The sequence below is a fragment of the Nerophis lumbriciformis genome, linkage group LG03 (genome assembly GCF_033978685.3).
Source record: "Nerophis lumbriciformis linkage group LG03, RoL_Nlum_v2.1, whole genome shotgun sequence".
Lineage (NCBI taxonomy): Eukaryota > Metazoa > Chordata > Actinopteri > Syngnathiformes > Syngnathidae > Nerophis > Nerophis lumbriciformis.
In genome coordinates, this window is record NC_084550.2 from 36923653 (window position 1) to 36946500 (window position 22848).

At 43.0% G+C, this 22848-nt stretch overlaps 1 protein-coding gene across 4 annotated transcripts in view; it reads left to right on the forward strand.

Annotated features, from left to right (window-relative positions):
• Positions 1 to 22848, forward strand: part of LOC133583860 (receptor-type tyrosine-protein phosphatase gamma-like) — a 941097-nt gene that overhangs the window by 534917 nt on the left and 383332 nt on the right. For 3 of the 4 annotated variants that reach the window (XM_061937677.2, XM_061937679.1, XM_061937678.1), the window contains exon 3: positions 10220 to 10402. In XM_061937677.2, coding sequence (XP_061793661.1) covers positions 10220 to 10402 — 183 coding nt within the window. Of the gene's footprint in view, positions 1 to 10219; positions 10403 to 22848 lie in introns of those variants that run through there. The other variant, XM_061937681.2, reaches the window with a different exon arrangement.

The window sequence follows — 22848 nt, forward strand, 5'->3', positions numbered from 1 at the left end:
AACAGTGGTGTTCGTGTTGGAGGAGTTGTGAATGAATGAAATATGAAATCCGTGCTGCAGTCTGCAGGTGTACCTAATGTTGTGTCCCTGCAGTCGTTCACGGCTCCTCCGGCGCGAGCATTGTTGTTTTTGCACTTTTTGGCTTCTTGTTAAGTGACTTTTTTTGGGTGGATTCGGTCTTGCACGTGGAGGGTTTGGGTGTGGGCTTTGGTTGGTGTGGCGCTCCCGTCGGGGGGTGCATTCTGCGGCGGGGGTGCATTAACCGGCACCAGGAGGCGGGATTACTGCGAGCCTCACACAGTGCGTCTTCGCAGCAGTTTTATGATTGCTCAGCACAAGAAATACTTTACACACATACAGTTGTTGACAAAATACACTGCACATTATATACCTCAGCTAACTAAACTATGGAAATGTATAATATAGTTCATATAGCAATACGGTCTCACTGCACAGCAGGCCAGCAGTTAGCCGAGTCATTGCGCAATCCATGTTGAGGCACTGAGTGACGTGCCTCAACTGGCTGCTGATCACCGCACCGTCTCTTCTCAGTATTTGAACGGCAAATGTGAAAATTGAATAAAAATAATCTAAAACTGGTGAAGTTAAATGGAAAATAACTTTATAGTATAATCACTGAATACATATAACAATTTAATTATTATTTTTTTCTTTTTACATGTTTTTTCTTTCCTTGATGGCAGGTGATCGCACATCACTGGTCGCACCCCTGGCCAAACTATGACAAAAAACTGTGACTTATAGTCCGAAAAATACGGTAGTTGTAGTCCGCCTTGTAATCAAAAAGCTCCTTCTATTTTGCTATCCTCTTGTTGTGGGGCAGACTGGCTCGTACATGCACATGCATCCTTCGCTGTTGCCATTTCTAATACAAAGGAGCGTACAGTGTTGGTCATCTTACCTGAAAACGAGTAAATCATTACAGTTGCAAATTACTTCTCCCAAAAAGTTTTAGAGTTAGTAACTCAGTTACCTCATTGCAAGAGTAATTAGTAACTCAGCAAAGTAGCTGTGGCAATATTTGTTCACTTCGTATTATTATTTTATGCGCTATTGCCCTATATGGCCCGATGGATTGATCGCTGCGGGGTACGTGAGAAACCCCGTGGGATAAAAGGAGAATCATGTGCCTTTCAGTGCTTCCCGTCGAGGACGTGGAAGACATCTGTGTATCTGGAATTGTGATCGCAGGGCATCTGCTGATTGGGCTGGGCATTGCTTTGGTGTATCATCAGATTTGGAAGACGATGGCAGCCGATCAAAGTGCCCAAAGGCTGCCCATCACAATGGAGGGCATGGCTCGCAAAATACAGCATGAAAAGAATTTTAGATAAAACTGTTTTGAGCAAATAAATGACATGCATTTGTTACACTGCAAAGAATGACTCATTTCCCGTGCAACATATTTCTTTTTGGTAAACAGTAGCAGATTTGGACCTGCCTTTCTCCTTTACCATATTAAAATGACACTTGTATTGTAAACCCATATTACAATAGTACTGAAACCAGTACTATTGCAATTTACAACATTACTTTTGCTCTATTTGTGCAATTTCTCCCTACATCTATCATCTTTATAAATTTACAAAATCATAATATACATTTTGCTTAATCATTAAAGACCTAAATGAGCTCATTCCTCAGCCTTCCCGGTAAGGTCTATTCAGGTGTACTGGAGAGGAGGCTACGCCGGATAGTCGAACCTCAGATTCAGGAGGAACAGTGTGGTTTTCGTCCTGGTCGTGGAACTGTGGACAAGCTCTACACTCTCGGCAGGGTCCTTGAGGGTGCATGGGAGTTTCCCAACCAGTCTACATGTGCTTTGTGGACTTGGAGAAGGCATTCAACCGTGTCCCTCGGGAAGTCCTGTGGGGAGTGCTCAGAGAGTATGGGGTAACGGACTGTCTTATTGTGGCGGTTCGCTCTCTGTATGATCAGTGTCAGAGCTTGGTCCGCATTGCCGGCAGTAAGTTACCAGTGAGGGTTGGACTCCGCCAAGGCTGCCCTTTGTCACCGATTCTGTTCATAACTTTTATGGACAGAATTTCTAGGCGCAGTCAGGGCGTTGAGGGTATCTGGTTTGGTGGCTGCAGGATTAGGTCTCTGCTTTTTGCAGATGATGTGGTCCTGATGGCTTCATCTGGCCAGGATCTTCAGCTCTCACTGGATCGGTTCGCAGCCCAGTGTGAAGCGACTGGGATGGGGATCAGCACCTCCAAGTCCGAGTCCATGGTTCTCGCCCGGAAAAGGGTGGAGATCTTGCCCCAAGTGGAGGAGTTCAAGTACCTCGGAGTCTTGTTCACAAGTGAGGGAAGAGTGAATCGTGAGATCGACAGGCGGATCGGTGCGGCGTCTTCAGTAATGCGGACGCTGTATCGATCCGTTGTGGTGAAGAAGGAGCTGAGCCGGAAGGCAAAGCTCTCGATTTACCGGTCGATCTACGTTCCCATCCTCACCTATGGTCATGAGCTTTGGGTCATGACCAAAAGGACAAGATCACGAGTACAAGCGGCCGAAATGAGTTTCCTCTGCCGGGGTGCTTTGGGTCATGACCAAAAGGACAAGATCACAAGTACAAGCGGCCGGAATGAGTTTCCTCCGCCGGGTGGCGGGACTCTCCCTTAGAGATAGGGTGAGAAGCTCTGTCATCCGGGAGGAGCTCAAAGAAAAGCCGCTGCTCCTCCACATCGAGAGGAGCCAGATGAGGTGGTTCGGGCATCTGGTCAGGATGCCACCCGAACGCCTCCCTAGGGAGGTGTTTCAGGCACGTCCGACCGGTAGGAGGCCACGGGGAAGACCCAGGACACGTTGGGAAGACTATCTCTCCCGGCTGGCCTGGGAACGCCTCGGGATCCCCCAGGAGGAGCTGGACGAAGTGGCTGGGGAGAGGGAAGTCTGGGTTTACCTGCTTTGGCTGCTGCCCCCGCGACCCGACCTCGCATAAGCGGAAGAAGATTACCTCTAAGTACTATGTTAATAGTGCTTCTAACTATTCTTTTTAATGCCATTTTTATCTTCACTGACTTCCATGAACTGTATTTATTAACCTACTCAGTGGCCTAGTGGCATACTTGCCAACCTTGAGACCTCCGATTTCGGGAGGTGGGGGTGGGGGTGGGCCTGGTCGGGGTGGGACGGGGGTGTGGTTGGGGGCGTGGCTAAAAGGGGAGGAGTATATTTACAGCTAGAATTCACCAAGTCAAGTATTTCATATATTTATATATATATATATATATTTATTTTATTATATATATATTTTTTTTTTATTTTTTATATATATATATATATATATATATATATATATATATATATATATATATATATATATATAAAAAAAATACTTGAATTTCAGTGTTCATTTATTTTCACATATACACACACATAACACTCATTTACTCATTGTTGAGTTAAGGGTTGAATTGTCCATCCTTGTTCTATTCTCTGTCACTATTTTTTGAACCATGCTGAACTCTGATGATGCATTGCTGTGTGGCACGCACAAAAGTGCTTTCATCAAATGCACTAGATGGCAGTATTGTACTGTTTAAGAGTGTCACAACGTTGCTGTTTACGGCAGACGAACTGCTTTACGGTATACAAAAAAGTGACTGCTGTTGTTGTGTGTTGTTGCCATGCTGGGAGGACGTTAATGAAACTGCCTAACAATAAACCCACATAAGAAACCAAGAACTCGCCCTCCATCATTCTATAGTTAAAACGTGATTGGGCAGGTACGCTTTTTTATATTGTGGAGGACCTGAGTTCGCCTGAATTTCGGGAGATTTTCGGGAGAAAATTTGTCCCGGGAGGTTTTCGGGTGAGGCGCTGAATTTCGGGAGTCTCCCGGAAAAGTGGTTGGAGTGTCCGACCTGAGATCGGTAGTTTGTGAGTTCAAACCCCGGCCGAGTCATACCAAAGACTATAAAAATGGGACCCGTTACCTCCCTACTTGGCACTCAGCATCAAGTGTTGGAATTGGGGTTTAAATCACCAAAAATGATTCCCGGGCGCGGCACTGCTGCTGCTCACTGCTCCCCTAACCTCCCAGGGGGTGGAACAACGGTGATGGGTCAAATGCAGAGGACACATTTCACCACACTTAGTGTATATGTGACAATCATTGGTACTTTAACTTAACTTTAAACTAAATATATTTCAAACTAATGTATTTTATATATTCATGTGTGTTTATAAGGGCTGTGATTAATTTATTTAATCAGATTAATCACATTCTAAACATAAACATAATGCTTAAGAAAATACTCCAATAGTTGGATACAAATGCAGTTTGGCAGTCAGATTGTCGTACAGGAATGTTTTTTAAATGTTTTACTGAACTGCGAGTCATTGGTTTGCTCAAAGCTTGGCGACAGCAACTATAATTGGAATTAAGTCCAATTTTAAAAGTATTGGCAGTTTGCAATAATATAGCAAATACGGTACAGTTACTATTAGTTAATGTGGTAAACACACTCATAAACTATTTAACATAGTGCACCATTTAAATCTGCATTTACTCGTCTTTAGTTTAAACAGTTGTTGAAACAAACAAGTTTGTTTACTTTTTTTCCCGATGACAAAGTGCTGATCACTTTATTTTGGTACAACGCGACCCCAGCTACTTACGGATGCCAAACGTTCTCCAGGAAGCAAAATACATTCACATTCAGTCAGTCCGTAGTTGCAAGTTGATGCTCTTGTTTGTGTAGTACAGTCGGTTCATCCTTCCTGTAATTGTGCCTCTCCAACGTGCGACAGATCAGCTGTGGTGATATGAATGACATCTTCTTGCAGGACTTGGTCTTCATAAATGTTGGATGTCCTGCATGCGGACATCTACTTGTGGTACTTTTGTTCAATCGATCAATCAAAGTCTATTTATATAGCCCTAAATCACAAGTGTCTCAAAAGGCTGCACAAGCCACAACGACATCCTCATTTCAGAGCCTACATCAGGGCAAGGGAAAACTCAACCCAATAGGATACAATGAGAAACCTTGGAGGGGACCGTCGTTATTACCAACACTGATAGCGTATAGTTCAAACTTAATCTGTCAGTAGACTGCATACAGAAGTGCTGAAAATCACCAATACAACACTGTATACAGGCTGGTGTGCCGTGGGAGAATATGTAATTTCGCCTATTTGGGTTAAAAATATTTTTTGCAAACCAGTAACAATAATCTGCACATGTGCCGTTGTTGAGTGTCGGTGCTGTCTATAATGCGGCAGAGTAACCATGTTGTACTCTTCCATATCAGTAAGTGGCAGCTGGTAGATAATTGCTTTGTAGATGTCGGAAACATGGTTTGTTGTGATCACTATATGCAGACGACAGCGTGCAGGTAAAAATGTATCTAATGCTTAAACCAAAAATAAACAAAAGGCGAGTGCCGCTAAGAAAAGGCATTGAAGCTTAGGGAAGGCTATGCAGAACAAAACTAAAACTGAACTGGTTGCAAAGTAAACAAAAACAGAATGCTGGACGACAGCAAAGACTTACTGTGGAGCAAAGACGGCGTCCACAAAGTACATTCGAACATGACATGACAATCAACAATGTCCCCGCAAAGAAGGATAGTGACAACTTAAATAGCCTTGTTTGCTAAAACAAAACATACAGAAGACATGAAACTTCTACAGGAAAATACCAACAAAACAGGAAAAGCCACCAAAATAAGAGCGCAAGACAAGAACTAAACACTACACACAGGAAGACACCAAAAAAAAAACAAATAAGTCACAGCGTGATGTGACAGTACTTTGGGACAAGAGCTATAGTCGTGCATAGTTGGTTATGGTTTGAATTCTTATCCAACAGTTGCGAGAACAACTTTTTATTGTCAATATCAGCTGCTGAGTTTAATGTTTTTATGTTTTCTGCTGGTGGTGTGCCTCTGCATTTTTTCAATGACAAAAATGTGCCTTGGCTCAAAAAAGGTTGAAAAACACTGCTATAGAGAGCCTACTGACCAACAGCATCTCTGTCTGGACTGGAGCCTGCAGTGCCTCAGACTGGAAGTCTCTGCAGATAATCGCAAAAAGCCGCTGCCTGACCAAGGCTCAGAAATCTGCAGAGACTCCTCCCACCCCCACCAAGGACTGTTTTCACTGCTGGACTCTAGAAAAAGGTTCTGCACCCTCCGTAGCAGAACCTATGGGTTCTGTAACAGCTTCTTCCCTCAGGCCATAAGACTCTTGAACGCATCATAATAATCCCATCAATTCCCCCCAAAAACGGATTAACTGGCTGGAATATAAAGACAATATAACATACATCCATAAAAGTGGATGCATACGCAAAAGTGCAATATATTTATCTGTACAGTAATCTATTTATTTATATCTGCACCTTATTGCTCTTTTATCCTGCACTACAACAAGCTAATGCAACACACTTTTGTTCTTAACTGTACTGTAAAGTTCAAATTTGAATGACAATAAAAGGAAGTCTAAGTCTATGTAGACCACAAGAAGTTTTACATGTAGAAAAAAAAAATCATAATATGACTCACATATGAACTTGTGTGGTGTTTGGGTCTGTGGGACCCGTTTTCATTTTTATTTTTAAAAGAAAAATTGTACAATTCATTAATTTTTCAAACTGAGACTCACTGACTTTGGCTCATTTTCCGTGAAGAACATATATCAGAATACATATTTAATGATTTTCTTATTTAAACGGGGATAGCAGGTCCATTCTATGTCATACTTGATCATTTCGCGATATTGCCATATTTTTGCTGAAAGGATTTAGTAGAGAACATCGACGATAAAGTTTGCAACTTTTGGTCGCTGATAAAAAAGCCTTGCCTGTACCGGAAGTAGCAGACGAGTAGCGTGACGTCACAGGTTGTGGAGCTCCTCACATCTGCACATTGTTTACAATCATGGCCACCAGCAGCGAGAGCGATTCGGACCGAGAAAGCGACGATTTCCCTATTAATTTGAGCGAGAATGAACGATTTGTGGATTTGGAAAGTGAGAGTGAAGGACTAGAGGGCAGTGGGAGCGATTCAGATAGGGAAGATGCTGTGAGAGGCGGGTGGGAAGTGATATGAAGCTGGGAATGACTAAAATAGTAAATAAACACAAGACATATATATACTCTATTAGCCACAACACAACCAGGCTTATATTTAATATGCCACAAATTAATCCCGCATAACAAACACCTCCCCCCTCCTGTCCATATAACCCGCCAATACAACTCAAACACCTGCACAACACACTCAATCCCACAGCCCAAAGTACCGTTCACCTCCCCAAAGTTCATACAGTACATATATTTCCCCAAAGTCCCCAAAGTTACGTACGTGACATGCACATAGCGGCACGCACGTACGGGCAAGCGATCAAATGTTTGGAAGCCGCAGCTGCATGCGTACTCACAGTACCGCGTCTGCGCATCCAACTCAAAGTCCTCCTGGTAAGAGTCTTTGTTGTCCCAGTTCTCCACAGGCCAATGGTAAAGCTTGACTGTCATCTTTCGGGAATGTAAACAATGAAACACCGGCTGTGTTTGTGTTGCTGCAGTCGCCCGCAATACACCGCTTCCCACATACAGCTTTCTTCTTTGCTGTCTCCATTGTTCATTGAACAAATTGCAAAAGATTCACCAACACAGATGTCCAGAATACTGTGGAATTTTGCGATGAAAACAGACGACTTAATAGCTGGCCACCATGCTGTCCCAAAATGTCCTCTACAATCCGTGACGTCACGTGCCGGCGTCATCATACCGAGACGTTTTCAGCAGGATATGTCGCGCGAAATTTAAAATTGAACTTTAGTAAGCTAACCGGCCGTATTGGCATGTGTTGCAATGTTAAGATTTCATCATTGATATATAAACTATCAGACTGCGTGGTCGGTAGTAGTGGGTTTCAGTAGGCCTTTAAGTAAGCATTGCCAGAACACACACACTCACACACACACAGCAGGCCTAAACAAGCGGTAGAAAATGGATTGATGCATTTTTATACTATTTGTATACTATTTCACTTCAACCTGAATTTAATTAGATTAGATTAGGTTTTTGATTAATACGAATACGTAATAATTTGCTGACTGCGAATGGACATTAACCACAAGCTATCAGCAAAATAACTGAATTGCCAGAATAAAATTGTGTCTTATTTGTTTTAAATATAAATATTTCCTGCTTAACTTAACAAAACACAAATCAACCCATTTATTTAAAGGGGAACATTATCACAATTATTTTTAAAACCATTAAAAATCAGTTCCCAGTGGCTTATTATAGTTTTCGAAGTTTTTTTCAAAATTTTACCCATCACGCAATATCCCTAAAAAAAGCTTCAAAGTGCCTGATTTTAACCATCGTTATATACACCCGTCCATTTTCCTGTGACGTCACATAGTGAAGCCAACACAAACAAACATGGCGGAAAGAACAGAAAGCTATAGCGACATTAGCTCGGATTCAGACTCGGATTTCAGCGGCTTAAGCTATTCAACAGATTACGAGTGTATTGAAACGGATGGTTGTAGTGTGGAGGCAGGTAGCGAAAACAAAATTGAAGAAGAAACTGAAGCTATTGAGCCATATCGGTTTGAACCGTATGCAAGCGAAACCGATGAAAACGACACGACAGCCAGCGACACGGGAGAAAGCGAGGACGAATTTGGCGATCGCCTTCTAACCAACGATTGGTATGTGTTTGTTTGGCATTAAAGGAAACTAACAACTATGAACTAGGTTTACAGCATATGAAATACATTTTGCAACAACATGCACTTTGAGAGTGCAGACAGCCCAATTTTCATCAATTAATATATTCTGTAGATATACCCTCATCCGCGCTCTTTTTCTGAAAGCTGATCTGTCCAGTTTTGAAGTTGATGTGAGCCAAGACATCCAGGGGGTTTAGCTCGCTCGTCTGCGGGAACAAACATTTTTTGCCGTGCTACCGAGGTCCTTTGTCCCTGAATTGCTCACACACTCCGGCAGATTCAATGGGGGTCTGGCGGCAGATTTCTTTGACTTTATCGTTGGAAATGCATCTGCTTTGAGTGTCGCAGGATATCCACACATTCTTGCCATCTCTGTCGTAGCATAGCTTTCGTCGGTAAAGTGTGCGGAAAAAACGTCCAATTTCTTGCCCTTTTCGCATCTTTGGGCCACTGGTGCAACTTGAATCCGTCCCTGTTCGTGTTGTTACACCCTCCGACAACACACCGACGAGGCATGATGTCTCCAAGGTATGGAAAACAGTAGAAAAAACGGAAAATAACAGAGCTGATTTGACTCGGTGTTTGAGAAAATGGCGGATTGCTTCCCGATGTGACGTCACAACCGAGAGCGATTATTAGAAAGGCGTTTAATTCGCCAAAATTCACCCATTTAGAGTTCGGAAATCGGTAAAAAAAAAAAAAGGTCTTTTTTCTGCAACATCAAGGTATATATTGACGCTTACATAGGTCTGGTGATAATGTTCCCCTTTAACAGAAGTCTGTCCTGCTTATTTTAAATATGCACCATCAGAATGTCGACTATTCTAAAACACCCCTACTTGTTTCCATAACCACATCCAGCTACTGTATATCACCTCGCTGTTGTTTTCCCAGTTGTGCTAAAAGGCAGACACAAAGAGATCATATGGCTACAGCCTTAATGCCAACGATAATAGACATCCAGGTACCAAAGAAGATGGGTTCACTGACACCGGCTTTCCCGGCAAGTAATGCTCATTGAAAACCTCTCCTGAGAGACTCCGGTGCTCCTCCAGGCTGTTACACCGGACGTTTACTGTTCGAGGATGTAAATATAACTTGTGAGTCCTCTGAGGCGTCTTTGTGTGTCCCCTGTCAGCTCCCAATGTGACAGACATCTTGTGTGTATTAACCGTCTAGGATGTACTTGAGAAGGAGGTCAACAGTGCATAATCTTTGACTTTATCCGTAAAATGTCACCAAACACAGCTGTCTTAGAATCATAACATTCCCCGGCCCATGAAAGAAATGCAGATGGTGTTGGTGCTTTTTTTTTTTTAAAGCAGCTGCCTCAGTTTAAAGCACTTGATGTTTATTCTGTGAACAACGTCTCATTATAATTCCGACGTCTTGGCAGCGCAGCTTTCAGAGGATATTCCGTGTCGCTCCTTGAAATACCCTTCTAAAGTCTACTCTGCTATGATGCATGCGTCTTCTAATGAGAACCCGCTTCCTTTGCCAGGTACATACGGACCAGAGGAGGGCTGGGCGTCCGCCTTCCCGGAATGTAAGGAAAGAAAACAATCGCCGATCAATATCGTGGACCAGGACACCAAAGTGTCCACCGAGTTCCAGGAACTTACACTAGAGGGCTTCGATAAAGAATCTTCAAATAAGACGACTATGAAGAACACCGGAAAAACAGGTAAGCAAATAACGTCTTTTCACCTGTACCTGTTTAGTAGGAATAAATGTTATAGCATACTTGCCAACCTTGAGACCTCCGATTTCGGGAGATGGGGGTGGGGTGGGCGTGGTCGGGGGTGGGGCGGAGGGCATGGTTAGGGCGGTGGCGTGGTTAGGGGCGTGGTTAGGAGGGGAGGAGTATATTTACAGCTAGAATTCACCAAGTCAAGTATTTCATATATATATATATATATATATATATATATATATAAGAAATATTTCTGGGGCTGAGGTTGCTGAGGTAGTTAAAAAGTTCCTCGGTGGCAAGGCCCCGGGGGTAGATGAGATCCGCCCGGAGTTCCTTAAGGCTCTGGATGCTGTGGGGCTGTCTTGGTTGACAAGACTCTGCAGCATCGCGTGGACATCGGGGGCGGTACCTCTTGATTGGCAGACCGGGGTGGTGGTTCCTCTCTTTAAGAAGGGGAACCGGAGGGTGTGTTCTAACTATCGTGGGATCACACTCCTCAGCCTTCCCGGTAAGGTCTATTCAGGTGTACTGGAGAGGAGGCTACGCCGGATAGTCGAACCTCGGATTCAGGAGGAACAGTGTGGTTTCCGTCCTGGTCGTGGAACTGTGGACCAGCTCTATACTCTCGGCAGGGTCCTTGAGGGTGCATGGGAGTTTGCCCAACCAGTCTACATGTGTTTTGTTGACTTGGAGAAGGTATTCGACCGTGTCCCTCGGGAGGTCCTGTGGGGAGTGCTCAGAGAGTATGGGGTATCGGACTGTCTGATTGTGGTAGTCCGCTCCCTGTATACTCAGTGCCAGAGCTTGGTCCGTATTGCCGGCAGTAAGTCGGACACGTTTCCAGTGAGAGTTGGACTCCGCCAAGGCTGCCCTTTGTCACCGATTCTGTTCCTAACTTTTATGGACAGAATTTCTAGGCGCAGTCAAGGCGTTGAGGGGATCTGGTTTGGTGGCTGCAGGATTAGGTCTCTGCTTTTTGCAGATGATGTGGTCCTGATGGCTTCATCTGGCCAGGATCTTCAGCTCTCACTGGATCGGTTCGCAGCCGAGTATGAAGCGACTGGGATGAGAATCAGCACCTCCAAGTCCGAGTCCATGGTTCTCGCCCGGAAAAGGGTGGAGTGCTATCTCCGGGTTGGGGAGGAGATCAAGTACCTCGGAGTCTTGTTCACGAGTGAGGGAAGAGTGGATCGTGAGATCAACAGGCGGATCGGTGCGGCGTCTTCAGTAATGCGGACGCTGTATCGATCCGTTGTGGTGAAGAAGGAGCTAAGCCGGAAGGCAAAGCTCTCAATTTACCGGTCGATCTACGTTCCCATCCTCACCTATGGTCATGAGCTTTGGGTTATGACCGAAAGGACAAGATCACGGGTACCAGCGGCCAAAATGAGTTTCCTCCGCCGGGTGGCGGGGCTCTCCCTTAGAGATAGGGTGAGAAGCTCTGTCATCCGGGGGGAGCTCAAAGTAAAGCCGCTGCTCCTCCACATCAAGAGGAGCCAGATGAGGTGGTTCGGGCATCTGGTCAGGATGCCACCCGAACGCCTCCCTAGGGAGGTGTTTAGGGCACCTCCGACCGGTAGGAGGCCACGGGGAATACCCAGGACACGTTGGGAAGACTATATATCCCGGCTGGCCTGGGAACGCCTCGGGATCCCCCGGGAGGAGCTGGACGAAGTGGCTGGGGAGAGGGAAGTCTGGGCTTCCCTGCTTAGGCTGCTGCCCCCGCGACCCGACTTCGGATAAGCGGAAGAAGATGGATGGATGGATGGATATATATATATATATATTTATATATATATATATATATCTAAGAAATACTTGACTTTCAGTGAATTCTAGCTATATATATATATATATATATATATATATATATATATATATATATATATATATATATATATATATATATATATATATATATATATATTATATATACATATTCAGGCAGGCCTCCAGCTCTGCCTGAATTTCGGGAGATTTTTGGGAGAAATTTTGTCTCGGGAGGTTTTCGGGAGAGGCGCTGAATTTCGGGAGTCTCCCGGAAATATATATATATATATATATATATATGTATATATATATATATATATATATATATATATATATATACACATATATATATATATATATATATATATATATATATATATATATATATATATATATATATATATATATATATATATATATATATATATGTATATATATATATATATATTTATATATATATATGTATATATAAATAAGATAAATACTTGAATTTCAGTGTTCATTTATTTGCACATATACACACACATAACACTCATCTACTCATTGTTGAGTTAAGGGTTGAATTGTCCATCCTTGTTCTATTCTCTGTCACTATTTTTCTAACCATGCTGAACACCCTCTCTGATGATGCATTGATGTGTGGCACGCACAAAAGTGCTTTCATCAAATGCATTAGAGTCTGTAATCTTCCATCTCTCCCTAGCATGGCCCAAAACCGGTCAATCTTTGCTTCCTGAGGAATATCTTCAGTGCCAAGCATTTGGTGGTCCACTACAAGCTGTTATGAGAGTAGCGTATGTGTGTGTGTGTGGCCCTTTAATAGGTGAGCATGTGAGGTGAGTGACGTCAGTGAGTGTGTGGGCGAAAGAAGAGAGGGAGCGGTAGCGTGAGTGCAGGCAGGACTAGTTTGTTTTGTTTTGGATTGGCTGTGTGCAAGCAAGATTTGCAACTAATCGCCGAACTCAGGCAGGAAAGGTGCAACAAAGCGTATTTCTTCATCTTACTCGTCGTCGGCGTCGCCATGGCTGTATCTTCCTCGTTCTTCTGCTTCGTCTCCTTGTTGTGTGCGCAGTTGTGCACTGCACTCTCTAAAAGCCGTATATGTTATTGATATACAGTAGATGGCAGTATTGTCCTGTTTAAGAGTGTCACAACATTGCTGTTTACGGCAGACAAACTGCTTTACGGTAGACAAAAACATGACTGCTGTTGTTGTGTGTTGTTACCGCGCTGGGAGGACGTTAATGAAACTGCCTAACAATAAACCCACATAAGAAACCAAGAACTCGCCCTCGATCATTCTACAGTTATAATGTGATTGGGCAGGCACACTGTTTATATCGTGGGAAAGCGGACTCAGGTCCGCTTGGAGCTGGAGGGGGCGTGGCCTCCAGCTCTGCCTGAATTTCGGGAGATTTTTGGGAGAAATTTTGTCCCGGGAGGTTTTCGGGAGAGGCGCTGAATTTCGGGAGTCTCCCGGAAAATCCGGGAGGGTTGGCAAGTATGTGTTATAGTGGTACAAAACCCCAAACCAGTGAAGTTGGCGCGTTGTGTAAATGGTAAATAAAAACAGAATACAATGATATGCTAATTATTTTCAACTTATATTCAATTGAATGGACTGAAAAGACAATATATTTAATGTTCGAACTGAGAAACGTAATTTATTTAGTAAGTAATCATTAACTTAGAATTTAATGGCATCCCTACCAAAAGTTGTCAAAGGGACATTTTTACTTCTGTGTTACATGGCCTTTCTTTTTAACAACACTCAGTAAACATTTGGGAACTGAGGACACCAATTTTTGAAACTTTTCAAGTGGAAATATTTCCCATTCTTGCCTGATGTGCAGCTTAAGTTGTTCAACAGTCCGGGGTCTCCGTTGTGGTATTTTAGGCTTCATATTACGCCACACATTTTTAATGGGAGACAGGTCTGGACTGCAGGCAGGCCAGTCTAGTACCCGCACTCTTTTACTATGAAGCCACAGTAAAAGATTTGACCAGAGATGGGCAAAACATATCAGTGATATAGTTACAAAGATGGGAAGGGCTGTTGGTATTTCCAGGAAATGTGCTGCTTTTGTTGATCCACCTCTTCTTTGTCAGATTATAAAGAGTTTTGTCAGGCTTGTCCCTGACAGTTTAGTTATGTTTTGGTTTTTCCTCTGTCATTTCTTGTCAGCGCTCTTATTTTGGTTATTTCCTGATTGTCTCCCTGAGTGCTGCTTCCCCTCAGCTGCGGCTGATTGGCACCTGGCCACACCTGGTGTCAATCAGCCAGCTGCTATTTAAACCTGCCTTCCCCTCCAGTCAGTGCTGGATTATTGTCATTCCTACTTGTTGATGTCAGTGTAGCTGGATGCGGTAGCGGTAAGCTATATTCTGTAGCTGTTTGTAGCTTGCTGTCTTTTTGTTCCTCGTCTTCCAGTTCCTGTTTCCCTGGCATCCTGTTTCCTGTTCCTAGTTCCTGGTTTGTGTTTTTTCTTTATCTTTTTGGACATTAAATAATGTTTTCCCGCCACTAGGTGACGCTAAAGAGCCACTTGCGGCCCTAGAGCCGCGAGTTGCCGACCCCCGCTGTAAAAGATTAAGGAGAAAGAGTGGAAGCATTTTGGCGTTTGCAGTTTTTGAGAAATTTGCAGAAATGTGTTTGTCATTCTTGTTTGGTTTTGCTCCTCATTGCTCCCCTCACCTCCCAGCGGGTGGAACAAGGCGATGGGTCAAATGCAGAAGTTAATTTCACCACACCTAGTGTGTGTGTGTGATAATCATTGATACTTTAACTCTAACTTTATCCTTAAAAAAATATTTCCGCCTCTTTTCCGCTCTTTTGTCAACTATTTATTTTGCAACCGACTATTTGGATGATCGCAAGCTGATATTTCAGACTGCAGTCACATCGAGTACTGATTTATATCCACATAAGAAAAGATCATATTTGCAATGTTCCGAATTGTACTGTTCACATTGACATGAAAATAATCCAAAACAGGTCATATATGGGCAAAAAAAACAAAAAACGGAAACGACTTGCAAGCGTGAACAAGGCCAAAGACAGGCTGCATTATAACGAGGGGCAAAGGTTCGGTGTCGATGCTGGTAGGAAATAATAACACGGGACCGGATCCATTCGGCTTTCTTGGCATTTCGCGGACCCTCCTTTGACAGCTGAAAGTATTTCACAATTCCAGGTTGTCAGGAAGATGGATGAGCATTCCCCCCCTCAGCCCAGGCTCCGGTTTAAAAGCAGATGCCACAGGTAGTTGTTTAAGACAACTACCAATTCCGTGCGGCAATACGATGTGTCAACTTCGAGGATGTTTTAATGTCCACCATTACAGCCTTTGAGCAACATGTGTAGTAAAAATTTAACGCATTTTTCAGACTATAAGTCGCAGTTTTTTTCATAGTGCGACTTATATATGTTTTTTTCCTTTTTTATTATGTATTTTCGGCAGGTGCGACTTATACTCCGGTGCGACTTATACTCCGAAAAATACGGTAACTAACATTATTAACACATTAGATTTTTGTGTTTATCTGGACAAATAAAAATCCATAAAAGGAAAACAGCACAAAATCCAATTTGACGGCAATATTTTAATGAAAATCCACCCTTTTGTGTTTGTTTTAAAGGCCTACTGAAACCCACTACTACCGACCAGGCAGTCTGATAGTTTATACATCAATGATGAAATCTTAACATTGCAACACATGCCAATACGGCCGGGTTAGCTTACTAAAGTGCAATTTTAAATTTTGCGCGAAATATCCTGCTGAAAACGTCTCGGTAGGATGACGCCTGCGCGTGACGTCACGGATTGTAGAGGACATTTTGGGACAGCATGGTGGCCAGCTATTAAGTTGTCTGTTTTCATCGCAAAATTCCACAGTATTCTGGACATCTGTGTTGGTGAATCTTTTGCAATTTGTTCAGAGACAGCAAAGAAGAAAGCTGTAGGTGGGAAGCGGTGTATTGCGGGCGGCTGCAGCAACACAAACACAGCCGGTGTTTCATTGTTTACATTCCCGAAAGATGACAGTCAAGCTTTACCATTGGCCTGTGGAGAACTGGGACAACAGAGACTCTTACCAGGAGGACTTTGAGTTGGATACGCAGACGCGGTACCGTGAGTAAGCTTCCAAACATTTAATCGCTTGCCTGTACATGCACAACGCTATGTGCATGTCACGTACGTAACTTTGGGGACTTTGGGGAAATATATGTGCTGTATGAACTTTGGGGAGGTGAACGGTACTTTGGGCTGTGGGATTGAGTGTGTTGTGCAGGTGTTTGCGTTGTATTGGCGGGTTATATGGACGGGAGGGGGGAGGTGTTTGTTATGCGGGATTAATTTGTGGCATATTAAATATAAGCCTGGTTGTGTTGTGGCTAATAGAGTATATATATGTCTTGTGTTTATTTACTGTTTTAGTCATTCCCAGCTGAATATCAGGTCCCACCCGCCTCTCACAGCATCTTTCCTATCTGAATCGCTCCCACTGCCCTCTAGTCCTTCACTCTCACTTTCCTCATCCACAAATCTTTCATCCTCGCTCAAATTAATGGGGAAATCGTCGCTTTCTCGGTCTGAATCGCTCTCGCTGCTGGTGGCCATGATTGTAAACAATGTGCGGATGTGAGGAGCTCCACAACCTGTGACGTCACGCTACTCGTCTGCTACTTCCGGTACAGGCAAGGCTTTTTTGTCAGCGACCAAAAGTTGCGAACTTTATCGTCTATGTTCTTTACTAAATCATTTCGGCAAAAATATGGCAATATCGCGAAATGATCAATTATGACACATAGAATGGACCTGCTATACCCGTTTAAATAAGAAAATCGCATTTCAGTAGGCCTTTAAAATCTGCCATATATAAAAAAAAATCGAAAAACGGCCTCAATTTTATTTTTTGATTTGCGTTCCAGAATATAGATTGAACGGAAGGTACACGGACCATCTTTGTCAGACCCACTCGACATCCATTGCTTTCGGTCTCCCCTAGAGGGGGAGGGGGGGTTACCCACATATGCGGTCCTCTCCAAGGTTTCTCATAGTCATTCACATCGACGTCCCACTGGGGTGAGTTTTTCCTTGCCCTTATGTGGGCTTTGTACCGAGGATGTCGTTGTGGCTTGTGCAGCCCTTTGAGACACTTGTGATTTAGGGCTATATAAATAAACATTGATTGATTGATCTTTGTTCAGCAGGAGTCCTATTGTTGATTTAAAAAAGTGTCATTAATTAGTTGTCCAACTTTTTTGCACTTGAAATTTAGTTTAGTTTGCAGTGATGGAATGTTGCAATACAACTACACTTCAAAATAGCACTTTTGAGACTTTGGAGGAAGTTTTAGCTGTCCAACGTTTGGCTAGTTTAGTAGAGTGGCGACATCCGAGTCACTGCCGTTGTGTCCTTGGGCAAGTTACTTTACCCACCTATGCCCAATGACACCCTCACTGGTTTAAATGTCATTTAAATAATGGGTTTCACTATGTATGCTTTGAGTCACTAGAGAAAAAAGTGCTATATGAATATAATTAACTTCAAAGTAACATATTTGAAACATTTTCAAAGATTTAATGAAGTTAAATAAAATGTAGAACCGTAGGAATCGACTTGGTGAAAATGTCAAAGTCACTAAGCCCTAGTTTTTTTAATTAAAATCTAAATTCAGTTTTTTTGTTTTTTTGTTTTTTTCCTGTCCAGCTACTAAGGCAAATCATATAGTTGATGTAGATGCCCATATCGGCTGTACACATTTACTTTACAAAAGAGAAGTGTAGGATACTTCTCTTGTTGCCTTATTTGTATTTGACTTTATTTAAATGGATTTATATTATTATTTATAAAGCAGGAGGGGATAAAAAGAGAAAAAAAAGGAAGACAGAGGGGGGCATTGTGGGGACAAGAGGGGGATTAGACAGAGAGACAAAAACAACAACAGCAAACACAACATAACAACAGCAATAGAACATCATCAAATAGGATATGTACAAATATGATGATAAAAATGATAGCAAAGAAGCAGTTAGCGAAATAAATAATAATACAGAAATGACAATGAACATTATTACCCTATAAATGGATCAATACAAATGCCAATAGAAATAACCATATTGATAATGAATAATAACAATAATTACCTCTATTATCAACAATACAATTGTTCAATGATAACTTAAAATACAAAAGAAAGCAGATAAGGAAAAAACAGTATAACTATATTAACCTTGTAGATTGTTATAGTAACAATGGGTTAAGCTTTGGGTAACAAAGGTAAAACGTAGGGTAACAAAGTTAATTTATGTTTGATGAAACGTGATTATATGCATGAGTGTATGTACGTATATGTGCAAACCCCGTTTCCATATGAGTTGGGAAATTGTGTTAGATGTAAATATAAACGGAATACAATGATTTGCAAATCCTTTTCAACCCATATTAAATTGAATGCACTACAAAGACAAAATATATGATGTTCAAACTCATAAACTTTATTTTTTTTTTGCAAATAATAATTAACTTAGAATTTCATGGCTGCAACACGTGCCAAAGTAGTTGGGAAAGGGCATGTTCACTACTGTTTTACATGACATTTCCTTTTAACAACACTCAGTAAACGTTTGGGAACTGAGGAGACACATTTTTTAAGCTTCTCAGGTGGAATTCTTTCCCATTATTGCTTGATGTACAGCTTAAGTTGTTCAACAGTCCGGGGTTCTCCGCTGTCGTATTTTACGCTTCAGAATGCGCCACACATTTTCGATGGGAGACAGGTCTGAACTGCAGGCGGGCCAGGAAAGTACCCGCACTCTTTTACTATGAAGCCACGTTGATGTAACGCGTGGCTTGGCATTGTCTTGCTGAAAAAAGCAGGGGCGTCCATGGCTTGGAGAGCAACATATGTTGCTCCAAAACCTGTATGTACCTTTCAGCATTAATGGCGCCTTCACAGATGTGTAAGTTACCCATGTCTTGGGCACTAATACACCCCCATACCATCACAGATGTTGGCTTTTCAACTTTGCGCGTATGACAATCCGGATGGTTCTTTTCCTCTTTGGTCCGGAGGACACGACGTCCACAGTTTCCAAAAACAATTTGAAATGTGGACTCGTCAGACCACAGAACACTTTTCCACTTTGTATCAGTCCATCTCAGATGAGCTCAGGCCCAGCGAAGCCGACGGCGTTTCTGGGTGTTGTTGATAAACGGTTTTCGCCTTGCATAGAAGAGTTTTGACTTGCACTTACAGATGTAGCGACCAACTGTAGTTACTGACAGTGGGTTTCTGAAGCGTTCCTGAGCCCATGTGGTGATATCCTTTACACACTGATGCCGCTTGTTGATGCAGTACAGCCTGAGGGATCGAAGGTCACGGGCTTAGCTGCTTACGTGCAGTGATTTCTCCAGATTCTCTGAGCCCTTTGATGATATTACGGACCGTAGATGGTGAAATCCCTAAATTCCTTGCAATAGCTGGTTGAGAAAGGTTGTTCTTAAACAATTTGCTCACGCAGTTGTTGACAAAGTGGTGACCCTCGCCCCGTCCTTGTTTGTGAATGACTGAGCATTTCATGGAAATCTACTTTTATACCCAATCATGGCACCCACCTGTTCCCACTTTGCCTGTTCACCTGTGGGATGTTCCAAATAAGTGTTTGATGAGCATTCCTCAACTTTATCAGTATTTATTGCCACCTTTCCCAACTTCTTTGTCACGTGTTGCTGGCATCAAATTCTAAAGTTAATGATTATTTGCAAAAAAAAATCAGTTTGAACATCAAATATGTTGTCTTTGTAGCATATTCAACTGAATATGGGTTGAAAATGATTTGCAAATCATTGTATTCCGTTTATATTTACATCACAATTTCCCAACTCATATGGAAACCTGGTTTGTACTTGTATATGTACAGTTGTTTTATTTTGGCGGACGTATAATACGTTCTGGCTATATGCGGACGTCTGCGTGACAGTTGCCATAGCAACGCAAAAGAGGCTTTACCATGGTCCGGCGGTTTGAAAAGGTTAATCTTGCTAATATGTACTTGCGCTCTCCTTGTTGATATAATAGCAAACGTGGACAGGGGACACGGAGAAAAACAGGGAGGCAAGTTGAAAGCCCGGGGAAAATAGGCACACTAAGGACAGCTGTGAAGCAAACGTGGCGTGCAGCTCCTGTCCCCCCGTCTTCATAATGCATGGCCAACAAAACAAATGTCCCTGTCTTTTTTCCCCCATGAATAATGCATGATTACATTGCACTGTGATGGAGATGGGTGAGTTAAAAAAAAAAAAAACACACCCTTCTGCATAACAAACACAAATCTTGATGCTTTTTTTTTATTGTCAGCTAAACTTTTTGACCTTGATTGTTGTGAAAGCGCCTCGTGAGCATACTTGCCAACCTTGAGACCTCCAATTTCGGGAGGTGGGGGGTGGGGGGTGGGTGCGGGGGGCGTGGTAACTCATTGTTGAGTTAAGGGTTGAATTGTCCATCCTTGTTCTATTCTCTGTCACTATCTTTCTAACCATGCTGAACACCCTCTCTGATGATGCATTGCTGTGTGGCACGCACAAAAGTGCTTTCATCAAATGCACTAGATGGCGGTATTGTCCTGTTTAAGAGTGTCACAACATTGCTGTTTACGGCAGACGGACTGCTTTACTGTAGACGTTCTTTATATTGTTGGAAAGCGGACTCAGGTCCGCATGGAGCTGGAGGGGGCGTGGCCTCCAGCTCCGCCTGAATTTCGGGAGATTTTCGGGAGAAAATTTGTCCCGGGAGGTTTTCGGGAGAGGCGCTGAATTTCGGGAGTCTCCCGGATAATCCGGGAGGGTTGGCAAGTATGCTCGTGAGGGTCAACCAGTATAAATGGACTGACAATTCTCTTTATACAACAGCCACATAGGGCTAAAACAAATCAATCAAAGTGTATTTATATAGCCCTAAATCACGAGTGTCTCAAAACGGCATCCTCGGCTCAGATCCCACATCAGGGCAAGCAAAAAACTCAACCCAACGGGATACAATGAGAAAACTTGGAGGGGACCGCAGATGTGGGGAAGAAATTGGAAGAGTTTGGGAACAACAGCAACTCAGCCACCAAGTGGTAGGTCACGTGAACTGACAGAGAGGGGTCAGCGGATGTTGAAGCGCATAGTGCAAAGACTTTCTGCACAGTCAGTTGCTACAGAGCTCCAAACTTCATGTGACCTTCCAATTAGCCCACGTACAGTACGCAGAGAGCTTCATGGAATGGATTTCCAGCTGCATCGAAGTCATACATCACCGAGTCCAATGCAAAGCGTCGGATGCAGTGGTGTAAAGCACGTCGCCACTGGACTCTAGAGCAGTGGACACGCCTTCCCTGGAGTGATGAATCACGCTTTTCCATCTGGCGATCTGATGGACGAGTCTGGGTTTGGAGGTTGTCAGGAGAACGGTACATTTTGGACTGCATTGAGCCCAGTGTGAAATTTGGTGGAAGAGGAATTATGGTGTGGGGTTGTTCTTCAAGAGTTGGGCTTGGTTCCAGTGAAAGGTGAAATGTGAAAGTGAAAGTGAATGCTCCAGGATACCAAAACATTCCGGACGATTCCATGCTCCCAACCTTGTGGGAACAGTTTGGAGCGGGCCCCCTTCCTCCTCCAACACGACTGCACACCAGTGCACAAAGCAAGGTCCATAAAGACATGGATGACAGAGTCTGGTGTGGATGAACTTGACTGGCCTGCACAGAGTCCTGACCTGACCCGAATAGAACACCTTTGGGATGAATTAGAACGGAGACTGAGAGACCAACATCAGTGTGTGACCTCACCAATGCGCTTTTGGAAGAATGGTGGAAAATTCCTATAAACACACTCTGCAACCTTGTGGACAGCCTTCCCAGAAGAGTTGAAGCTGTAATAGCTGCAAAAAGGTGGACCGACATCATATTGAACCCTATGGGTTAGGAATGGGATGGCACTTCAAGTTAAATGTGAGTCAAGGCAGGTGGCCAAATACTTTTGGCAATATAGTGTATAGTTATTTAAGCGTTGGATGTTGAAATGCAGGTAATTAATTTGATCCACATTTTTGTCAGGTGTAACTCTTTGCAGACGGAATTGTCTTGTTTGATTAAATGTTTTGACAAGGGAAGCCGTGTACTACGTTAGTTATTATTGCAATTGTAGTGTGAACAGCAGGGGTCACGCCAGGTTGCAGTTGTCCCTTTTAGATACGCTAAGGAGGGTAATCCTAATGTTGTCAGTTTGGAGCAGGAGGGATTTAACAGTTACTGATGCCTCCCCGTTTCAGCTCTGACAAATGGTAACAGGGGCGTTATTGGAAAACCGTTCCACACGTCCAACAGGTTGAGGGATGAAGTTACATTCCTCCCTAATGCATTAAGTTAAGCCTTCTTCAAATTGTATTTACCACAACGTTGGCGTGTCAGAGTTGTTAGGAGTTAGTTGGAGCGTGACAATTTGGTACATTGCTTAGGGTTGGAGGCGGGTTGGGGGTCACGATGGACGGTTTAAACCAGGGGCCGGCAACACAAAACGTTATATTGGACCAAATAATAAAAATCAGTCTAGAGCCGCAAACAATGTAAAGCCTTATATAAGTGTTATAATGAATGCAACACATGATGTAAGTGTATACAT